Below are 10453 nucleotides of genomic sequence, written 5' to 3'. Positions count from 1 at the left end.
TCAAAAACCATGACAATTGCAGGAGTAAAATATTTTATTCCACCATAAATAACCAGACTTTTTTAAAGACCTGATTATTCATGTGTACTCAGAAAATGAAAAACAACAAAAAAGTATTGAAGCATTTTCTTTAAAATCAAATCTTGTTTCTGTTTTCAAACTAAGGTAAATCATTGTAAGTTTAGAAAACAACATCCATGCAAACGTTTTGTTTATTTTCTTGCCACTAGCTCCAGCAGGGTGGAGGTGATTTTGTCCATGTTATTTTGGTACCGAGGACCCCTGTCCATCCTGGGTCCTCGGTCAAAGTGGCGGGAAGGCGCAGAAGAGTGAGAGTTTAAAATCTCAGCAGCAGGCGGCCTGTAGTCACGAGAGTGTCGGGGTTCTTGAAACCTTTCGGGATAACATGCTGGCTCATCTGGATTACTGGCATGTTGGATCCTGAACTTCTCCTGCCACCCAAAATCCTCTGGAGAGAACACACACATGAAACAATACATATCAAAGCAGTTCAAATAACACATAGAATATGTTCTATTTGCACTTTAACTGGTAAATGAAGGTAACATGTGACATCTGGGGTGCAGTGTACAGGAAATGACTAAATTAACTTGTATAATTAAAGATACCTACTTATTCAATTTAGTTGTTTACATGAATATATTATTAATAAATTAAATATGTTATGTTTAAATAAACCCATTTTTAAATCATGAAACTAGAATAAATAAAATGTAAATCTACACTGGATTTACAGTATGTAATGCAAATACTACCAAATTATTCACCATCACCATCAGCCAGTAGAAGTTCATTCATATTTGTGTTACCATTGCAGCCCTTGTTTCAATGTATGTCTACTTTAGTGTATTGCCTTTATGTGTACACAACTCTGGTAAATAATGCTACTTCTGATTTACCGTCATACTGGCTTCGGATGGACTTTCTGGGCTCTCCATGTACAGGATGGTGGTACTCTTGGAGCCGATCGTCAGGGAGTAGCTCCCTTCGTTCCCTGCTTCTGCTGCGATTTTCCTGAAAGTAGAGCTCTTCTGGTCGTCTTAGATCTGAATCCTGTCTCGACGCTGGCTCATACTGGTGTCTTGAAGCCAGCTCTGGGTTCGGGTTGAAACTATCAAAGTCTTGTGACGCCACTGCTCGACCCTGGCTATTTTGCTAAAATGAAAATGTGAAAAAAAAAAAAAAAAAAGGAAAACACACTTCTTAAATTAATTTCTTCTGCTTTGCAGGGAAAAAGTGAACATGATGCACTCCTGCTCTGGTTGACACATACCCCGGCAGCTTTCTCAGATTTTTTGCTCTTGAATTCTTTCAGAAGGTCACAAAGTTTGCTCTTCAGGAAGTTAGCCTCTTCTGCATTTTCAATATCGATGTTTTTCTAGTAGGGGGGAAAAAACAAGGGGAAGACAAGGATAAAGCTTCTTTGATACATTTCTAGCTGGTTATGAAACAGGGAAGAAATAATTATTAATATTTCTATGTAACTGTTAAGTACAGGACTGGATCAGGAAAGATTTGAAGACGTACCACTTTAACTCCAAGGTCACCAAGACTGACACATGATCTAAGTTCCCCACGATGGCATAACAGACATATCACTGATGTTTGTTTATCACATTCATCATCTTACCAGCATGTCAAAGACACCTCCTGAATCAGAGCCTTCTGGTTGGTGAAAGTCACTGTGATGTATGCTCTAAAAACACAATTACAATACAGATGTGAGGGCACGTTCTTGAATATTTAGAGGTTAATGCTAAAAATGACTTCATTAGAATTATCTACCTGGGATTGTATGTACAGGTCAGGATGTTGTGTTCCATGGATTTCAGGTCTCAGCTGTGAACTTAAAGGTCTAAGATGACCACTAAACTTTGGATTCGGAGGTCCATACTCATCAGAGAACCTTCAAGAACAAATAAACATAGCCAGAAAATGTAAGATAAAAACACAAAGCATTCAGTCAAAACACCAGTCTGTCTGTTATATGGAGAGCATTCATTAACGATTACTTACAACTCTTTTGTGGTTTCCACTTCCTCTGCTGTGGCGTCAGAGAAGCGACTCTTTCTTTTCCTTTTACTGTTCTGTTGCTCTTCATTTGACGGCCCTTTCAGGAAGCGCCTGAACGGCTCTGGGATGTCAGACATTGTCCTGCTAACTTCCACTTGCCTCTGGGGTTGTGAGGGTCCCATTCGGCTCGGCCCTGCACTCACTAATTCCTCCACCTGGTGTGGTTTCCTCATTTCACCCAAATTATCTCTGATCATATTAAACAAATGATCATGCAAACTCTTACCCTCCACCTGTTTAGGGAAGTTCCATCTCTTGGCCTCTGCATCACTTGGATCTGGCCTACCTACTCTGACATCATGTCTTACAGAATCCCGGTCCAGAGACCAGCGGTGGTTCTCCCCCTCTAAGTACCCCGGCTGCGAGGGCTGAACTTGCCGACGCCTCACCTCCTCAGAGTAGAACTCCTTCAGCAGATCTCTTTCTTGGTAAGGTCTTCTGTAAGGAGGGGCCTCATCTGAGTGAAAATCTCCAAGCAGAGCCTGGTCATGGAGCATCTCCTCCCTCGAGTCATACCTGGGACCGCCAAGTGGCTCAACAGGAGCTCTTTTTTGTGGATCTTCAGCACGTTCCCTTTCATACTCCCTACGATAATCAGGGTCGATAAATTCTCCTCTTGGAGCATCACTCTCCCTGTAATCTGCCCTCAGCAGCTCTCCTTCCAAGCGGTCATGGCTTCTGTCCTTCTGTCGGTACATCGGCCTGTCTCTGTCCATCATGTAAGGAGGGTCTTCTAGATGACATGGGGGCGTATTTATGTGGCCTGGGGGAACCCTCCCTTGGTGAGAGTACTCATCCGGATGGTCCATGAGTCGTGGTAGGTGTGATGGCATGTCTCGTTGGGTTGAACTCTGTGGGATGGTTCGGCCTCTGTTCTGGTTCTGCTTCAGCGGAGCTGGGACAAAAAGTTAAAATAATTCAAGGTAAGTAAGACTCAGTTTGGACTTTCCTATGAACAGAATCTATAGAGCTGCAGTAACATCACGTGATTAAGCCCCTTAAGTATAATTTGTATTCATAGCAGAGGTCAAACTATATTCAACTTGTGAATCTTTGTTAAGTTATGAAATGCTCAACCACTGCAACTGAATTTCTGGTGTCTTATAAACCCATGAGGGTGTGCTTGACGCGTAAATAAATAAAATACCATCAATCAAAAATATAAAAAATTAAAACTCCTAAGTCTGACAGGTTGATAATGGTATTTATTTGTTGTTTATATCTGGGAGAAAAAGAAGGAACCCCCCGAGGTGCTGATAGTAAATGTACTGTGTCCTCAAAGACTCTAGTGCTTCAGACACACAGGACGTGTACCTAGCAGCATACATCTAAAATGCTTTTAGCTTGACTGTTTGAACTACAGACTCCCAATTTTGACCCATAAATTTGGTGTTTTGTAATTTGTTCTTTGCCTCCCTTTGTGTCTCTGTCTGTAAACTTTGTTTTTGATGCCTGTCTTGGCCAGGTCTCCCTTGGAAAATAAAGTTTTTAATCTCAGAGGGACCAACCTGGTTAAATAAAGGTTAAAAAAAGAAATACAAATAAACAGCTTACAAAGGTACTTGAAGTTGAAGCTGGAAATCTTTTCTTCAGCATTGAAAAACAATCATTTTAGGATAAAAAACTTTGAACTTTAATTCAAAATCAGTCTGAAGGTACCTCTTGAGATGTTTAATTGGCCCCCAATCCTCTTTTTCACCATTTGCTGAAACACAAAAAGGAAATCGAAACAATGCTTTGTTACTCAGAAATCTTTGTAAGGATTTCAAAATAACATTATGCAAAAATATTACACATCTGGTTGCTGATCTGTGAGGCCTACCGATGGAGTTCCCCGCCCGTCTTGTCTTTCTATTATCTCTGCTCTGGCTCGGAAGATCTTTCCTCCTTGGTTTGTTATGGTTTGTTTATCCCAGGTCACCAAGTCTGGACGTTTCATTTCCTACACCAAAAACAAAAAAACTCCAGTCATTATTGCTTTGATTGTCTTGATTTACTACGATTCTAATCAGACGCTGAAAATATTAAAAGTACAGTACCACATATTTTTGCCGGTGTTTACGTCCAATCACATGTCGGACCGTCTCTTGGAGGTTCGCAGTCTGATGACAGAGCGAACACGTGTATCTTGGGCCTGCTAGTATGTCATTACTTGGAAATTCCTCTAAATAGTTCAGACCTAAATTATGAAAACAGAAAAGAAAAAGTTTAGAAGGGGATCTAGATTATTATTATTATTTTTTTTAACTTATGTTACAAATGTTTGTGTTAAGTCATTCACCAATGATGGGCTCATCAAGCTTCATGTAATCCAGATAATGTATGATGTCTTCAAATATTGGGACCATTTGCTGTCTGACAGCAAGCCCTGGAAAAAAAATATCAGAAATTAGCACAAAGAAAAATCATAAAAGGATATGATTATTAATCATTAAGATCAACGTGTCTACATCATGTATAATGTGGCATTTACTCTCTCTGCTCATTATATCAGTACAGTAAAAACACTAGTGCAGTTAATGTCTAAGTTCTTTTTTTTTAATGTAAAGCTACATTCAACGTTGTCATTACCGACCCTTTCATGTAGAGATAAAAACAGAAGTGAAGTTGACCAGACTGAACAAGAAGGCGAGTTGGATGAAGCTGATCATATTTTTTCTTCTCCATTTTGAACTCAGCTCCTGGCAGAAAGTTTGATATAAAAATTCAGCTTTTAGATCCGATGGGTTGCAAAACATCTTTCTGACATTCTTGAGCCCATCGTCTCCTTTGTGACCTACAGTAACCTAAGCCACCCTTCACTGCGCTGAGCTACAGAAAGGTTGGTGCGTTGATGTTCCATCATTTATAGAAGACATTTTGAGGCAACAGTCCATTTCGAGGCAGCCGAGTATCTGTGGCATTTTTGTTGCCAATTTTGTGCCAGTACCATCCTTTTGAATTGATTTTGAATGAGTGACAATTTTGCCAACTCAATGGACACCAGCAGGGGGCACACTTAAGGCGAGCGTGCAACATGAGGACTTCTGTTGAAATCATAAGCCTTTGACATTTTCTGGATCCACTGGTCTGGTTCATCCAATTCCTAAAAAGCACACAGACTGTTGAAAGAGGCTGGCGTCTTCTTGATCTTGATTTATATTGGCGGTCGGATATCCTCATTATTGTGGACTTATGCCACAAACTGGAATGGAGTGTAGCATGTGAATTGCACATGTGGAATGACAGACCAATATGGTGTGTAGTAGGTATGGGACACTTTGCCCATCAACGCGTCCAGTCCAGGTCCACAGCAGTCTGCATTTGTGTGAATTTAAAACTTACCAAACACATCCTGTGTTTTGCTCCAGGGGCAACAAACGCCTGTTAATATTTGTTCCCAGAGATAGTACCAAAAAGAAAGAGGACAATTCACAAAGCCAGCCTCCAAGGCCCACAGATACGCAACTAAAGTAAAGGCTACAGAGAAGAAATCTGTCCCCAGTTCATCTCACAGCACTCCCTACCTTGATTGACCTGCTCTCCAAGTCCTGGATTTCCATTATATTGGAGGCTGCGTGAAGTCCTCTTGGTAGCTTATGGGAATTAGACTCCTTTTTACACAGCGTTGACGCTCTGCCATGGCCATTGTACTTTTACACAGAACCCGACAACATTGTCATAATGGTGTCCCGGGTTTTTTTTTTTTACAGTGTTAAAGAGTAGCAGAAGCTAGAGAGGCACGCCATGTAAACGCACAGCGTAGGTCTCACATACATACCCATGACACTGTTCCATCCGACTAGCTCTGCTGTTAACACCATTTTATGCCATTACTACTACCTCTGATGCCGGCCTGGCAGTGGAATGGCTTCGCCCAGCCATTACACCTGCATGTACATTAATGACGAGGAGTAACAAAGAGCAGGGGTGCAACAGTAAGGTCTTGAACAGGCAATAAACAAAGGATTTGAGTTTGAGCCTGCCACAGGTCACCTACTTGAGAGAATTCTCCCCTTGCACTCTCCGCATGTCACCCTGTTCAACATCTCAATCTGAAACAACAATCAGCTCCAGTTGAGAAATCAGTGAGTTTTTTATGAGCATTTGGAACATGTTTGTTCTTTCATTGACTTCAGGGATTTAGTCATGGCTCCTTTCACCACATGAAAATCTTCCACCTGAAAAAAGTTCCTTCAGATATCTCAGCGAAAAGGAAGCTTTGCTGCATCCTTCGCTCTGTGCTGCCTTTGACAAGTGAGCTGATGTTTGAAAAGAGCAGGTAGTTGTCTGAGGAATTGACAGCGAGTGAGTGAAATGTTGATCTGTTCCCGTTGCAGAGTTTGCTGCTTCATTCTCTGTTCAGTTACCAGTTGCCTGTATGTTCTTAACCTATCTTTTGTTTATATTGCAGATATGTCCATCTATATGTTTTAGTGATATCAACACAAAAACATTAGTTGTCCCCATCTTTCTGCACGCTTTACACCAGGGCTAGCTACTACCACCAAAACCAAACAGTGTTTCCAGTAGTTGAGAACATGTCTGGAAACAAAAATATTCAGACCTGACTTGAGATCTTCCAGGGTACAAATGGCATGTTGACATTTTAACTAACAAACAGACTGACTAAATGATATTTTAAATGTCAGATAATCAGTCAATGGTCCAAAAGTCTAAAATTCCTTCCAGGAAAACAGACTTGAATAATCTTATCCCTTTGTGTATAGACTCAGCCTGTATGATATGAGAAAATATGTGATAACATTGTTCAATATTGCAATAAACAAACAAAAATAGTGAGTGCATATTAGCCATAACTTTTTTAAAGTTTTATTTTTCTCGCCACTAAATTGGCACTAATGAATCTGAGAGTAGCTAATAGTTAGCTTTAGCTTCATCTGACTGCACCAAAATGATGTGAAAGCATGGCCATTACACACAGGCCTCCATACAACTGGTCAAATGTACATGTATGCTGAGTGAGAAAGCACTGCTTCACCACATTTAAGTTTTACTTATTACAATATATGCAGACTTGATTGCAAATGCTCATATCAGGATATAGATAAAATTGTGATTAATTGTATAGTCCCAGCTTAGACTGAATCACCTGCCTGAACACGAAAGCGAATATACTTATTTCTGGAAAAGTACAAAATGATGAGGCTGAAGATGAAGTCTACTTACCCGCAGCAACAAAGCCATCCTCTTTCTGCCAGGGATGAAAGGAGAGTAATACAAATTAAGACAATCAGTGCTTGGTAGATAGGACACTGAATAGAGTTCACCACTTGTACAAACAGAGAAAGAGTTATCAATGAAACATATTTTAAGAACATAACGGTTAACCAAAACTACAGCTCACTCGAGGTGTAGTAAAGGTTCTTATCCTCCCAGATGTTACACATATGGTAAAGAAAAAGGTAGTGTGTCCACCTGTGTGTCCGTTTTTGGACAAAACATTGATTATGCCACTGCTTGAGGGGTAATATTACCAATTAAAGAAAAAATTGAAACTGGAATTGGATCTGCGAGAAGAAGAATCCCCTGTTCTTGAAATTCACGAAAACACATGGACAAATGTTCAAGAAACTTTCCTTAACCACATAACTCCAGTGGTTGTTACCATTACATCTTCCAGTGACCACATACAAGTACTGTGGCTCATCACATCCAGTTTAGACACTAACAAAGGACACAGGCAGCTGGAAAGTTTTGACACCGTTTGGGCAAGGTGTTGGGATCTGTAATTCCAAATTGACAAGTATTTTCAATATTTGTTTTGCAGGCCTGACTTTCCAGCCTTACAAAAGGTAAAAGCATTGAGTGTGAAATGCTGTTGAACCTTCCCACCATCACATGAATTTTCCAGTCACTTGAGGTTGTCACCTTGGCAAACAACAATCAAAATGCCAGAACTTGACATTTACACTCCTTTAAATTAGTGCAGCAGCCTTTGGTCAAATCCGAATGACAGCAGGGGATTTCAAGAAGTGTTACAAAGCCCTGAGCTGGCAAATATCCAGAAGGAGTTGAAAAGGATTATTTCAACATATTAAGTAGACAAAGCAAATGCCCACAACTTATTCAGCGTCAAGTTTGAAAGTGCATGTGAAACAGCAGACATCCTCTACAGGCCATTAAAAAAGATCTGCTCACAGAGTAAGAATATCACACCTGAGATACTGTTTCACAAAATGATTAACGTCATGGGACAACATGCACTTCCTCCACTGGAGATGGTTATCAAGTCTCAAACCATTCCAGTTTTTAAGTACAAGTGTTCAGGATTCCCAGTCGCAATATAAACCATTAACAATCATCCTCTGCTGTGAAAGGAGCCGTTTCCACAAACTGTGTCGTTGTAGCTTGGAATCTCAAGACTTGACAAACGAGGACCAAGAAAGATTAAATTCACCTATCGTATATGGATCCATAAAACATATGACTGCTTCTGGATAGAAAGAAGAATTTCCATCCATCCATCCATTCATTAACTTCCACTTATACAGGGGCCTGGTCGTGGTGGCAGCAGGCTAAGTAAGTTGCCCAAGACATCCCTATCCCCAGCAATGTTTTCCAGCTCCTCCTGAAGGACCCCAAGGCCAGAAGGGATATATAATCCCTCAAGTGTGCTCTGGGTCAACCCCTGGGTCTCCTCCCAGTTGGACGTGCCTGGAAGACCTCCCGAGGGAGGTGACCAGGAGGCATCCTGATCAGATGCACGAACCACCTCAGCTGGCTCCTTTCGATGGGAAGCAGCAGCGACTCCACTCTGTGCTCGTGCCAAATGTCCAAGCTCCTCATCCTGTCTCTAAGACTGAGCCCAGCCCACCCTTCGGCGGAGACTCATTTCGGCCGCTTGTATCCGCAATCTCCTCCTTTAGGTCACTACCCATAGCTCATGACCACAGGCGAGAGTTGGGACATAGATTGACTGGTAAATAGAGAGCTTTGCCATCTGACTCAGCTCTCTCTTCACCATAACGGTACGGCGTAGTGCTCGCATAACTGCTGATAATTGAACACCAATCTGCCTGTCAATCGTGCAATCCATTTTACAAGAATTTATTGAATCAAAACTGTATACAGCAAGTTTGTTACAGCTATTTTTTTTCAAGGTGTGTCCATCACAATCATTGTTCTATGATGATGTGGGACAACAAGAGGTAAATGTAGATCAAGAAGCAGAGGTTGGTGACCTTAATGTGTAAACAAGTGGTTCTATAAACTTACTTCAAGGTGAAATCTTCATAGACGTGAACAGGGTATAGTCTTCACAATGGTCGAGGAGAAGACATATGCAAGCACTTATTTTTCCTGGTTGTTTTCTTGTTGCAAATTCTGACTGAATTGTAGCAACAATCAATGATTGACATGCATATGAACAAATTGGCAACTTCTGCAAGTTCAGCTTCAAGCCTGACCCTAAATGACTGACAAATAACTTTTCCATTCTTGCCACTGATGTGGTACTGACTGTACCACGAATTTGTCTGACTTTGGGACACTAAGATGCACCGTGAGCCAAAGAGAGCAAAACTATAAGCTCCCATGGACGCTCCTTGTGTCTGCTTATGGGTGTTATCTTGAACCTGTGGGAGACCACCGACTGAATTCAAATATATTGGCAGGTTATGTTAAAATAATAATCTTCAAGCTTCACTGACCATTAACTTCAACATTTATCTATTGCTACAACTGTGACAAACTGCCGATTTATTCAGCAGTAAGTGATGATGTTTACCTTTATATGTCCAGGTGTAGTCAGGTGTATCCTGTACAAGGTTTCGCCTCTTATGGATTTCTCACACACCTGGATTCAAAGACAGTACGTAAATAAACCAGTTGTAGTTGTGTTGTGACATTTTATCCAGCTACAACTTTAATTAGGATACAAAAGTAATCTTAAACAGCAAGTCTGTTACCAATCTAATTAGCCTGACTCACAAAATGAGTTAGCCATGCTGCCTTCCCTCTAACATTATCCAGCTTACCGTGCATTGAATGAATTCAGCCTCTTCCTCATAAGGTGTTTCGAAGGAGTCCATCGTGAGTGTTTCACGACGAGTTTGCGTTAATTAACTACTAAAACCAGCTGGTAGCTTAGCTTACGCTAACTGGTTAGCTAACGAAAGCACCCACTCTAGCTAACTTAATTTTTTTTTACGATAGTATTCGTAATTTTATCGGTTAGCTTGTTATTCATTCGGTGTCACAATGTTAACATTAAGGAATGCGTGTATTTTGGCTTAAATTGCATGTATTTACACCCCCCGATAAGTTAAATTTACACGATCGGTAAAAAAGAATGTGACAGTGTTGGGTACGTCCTGTGTTTGTGACGTCACTCTGTGTGAGCGGTGTCATAGTGCCG

The 10453-nt window shown here is 40.8% G+C and overlaps 1 protein-coding gene across 2 annotated transcripts; it reads right to left on the bottom strand.

Annotated features, from left to right (window-relative positions):
- Positions 1-16: 16 nt before the first annotated feature.
- si:ch211-13c6.2 (uncharacterized protein LOC100000125 homolog) lies at positions 17-10408 on the bottom strand. Of its 2 annotated transcripts, XM_061060585.1 has the most exons (13): positions 10074-10408; positions 9824-9892; positions 7264-7288; positions 4376-4462; positions 4134-4273; positions 3917-4036; positions 3754-3799; positions 2038-2989; positions 1807-1927; positions 1652-1717; positions 1295-1399; positions 921-1176; positions 17-469 (listed from the first exon to the last, which is right to left on the bottom strand). In XM_061060585.1, the coding sequence occupies exons 1-13, from the start codon at positions 10125-10127 to the stop codon at positions 213-215; spliced, it is 2298 nt and encodes a 765-aa protein (XP_060916568.1). In that variant the 5' UTR covers positions 10128-10408; the 3' UTR covers positions 17-212. The 2 variants fall into 2 exon arrangements, with proteins under 2 accessions (XP_060916568.1, XP_060916569.1); XM_061060586.1 differs by lacking the exon at positions 7264-7288 and having other exon boundaries at positions 10074-10142.
- Between the last annotated feature and the right edge of the window lie 45 nt (positions 10409-10453).

The sequence above is a fragment of the Labrus mixtus genome, chromosome 16 (genome assembly GCF_963584025.1).
Source record: "Labrus mixtus chromosome 16, fLabMix1.1, whole genome shotgun sequence".
NCBI classification, from domain to species: domain Eukaryota; kingdom Metazoa; phylum Chordata; class Actinopteri; order Labriformes; family Labridae; genus Labrus; species Labrus mixtus.
The sequence above is the reverse complement of the archived record's forward strand: the minus strand, read 5'-3'. Positions and strand labels throughout refer to the sequence as shown.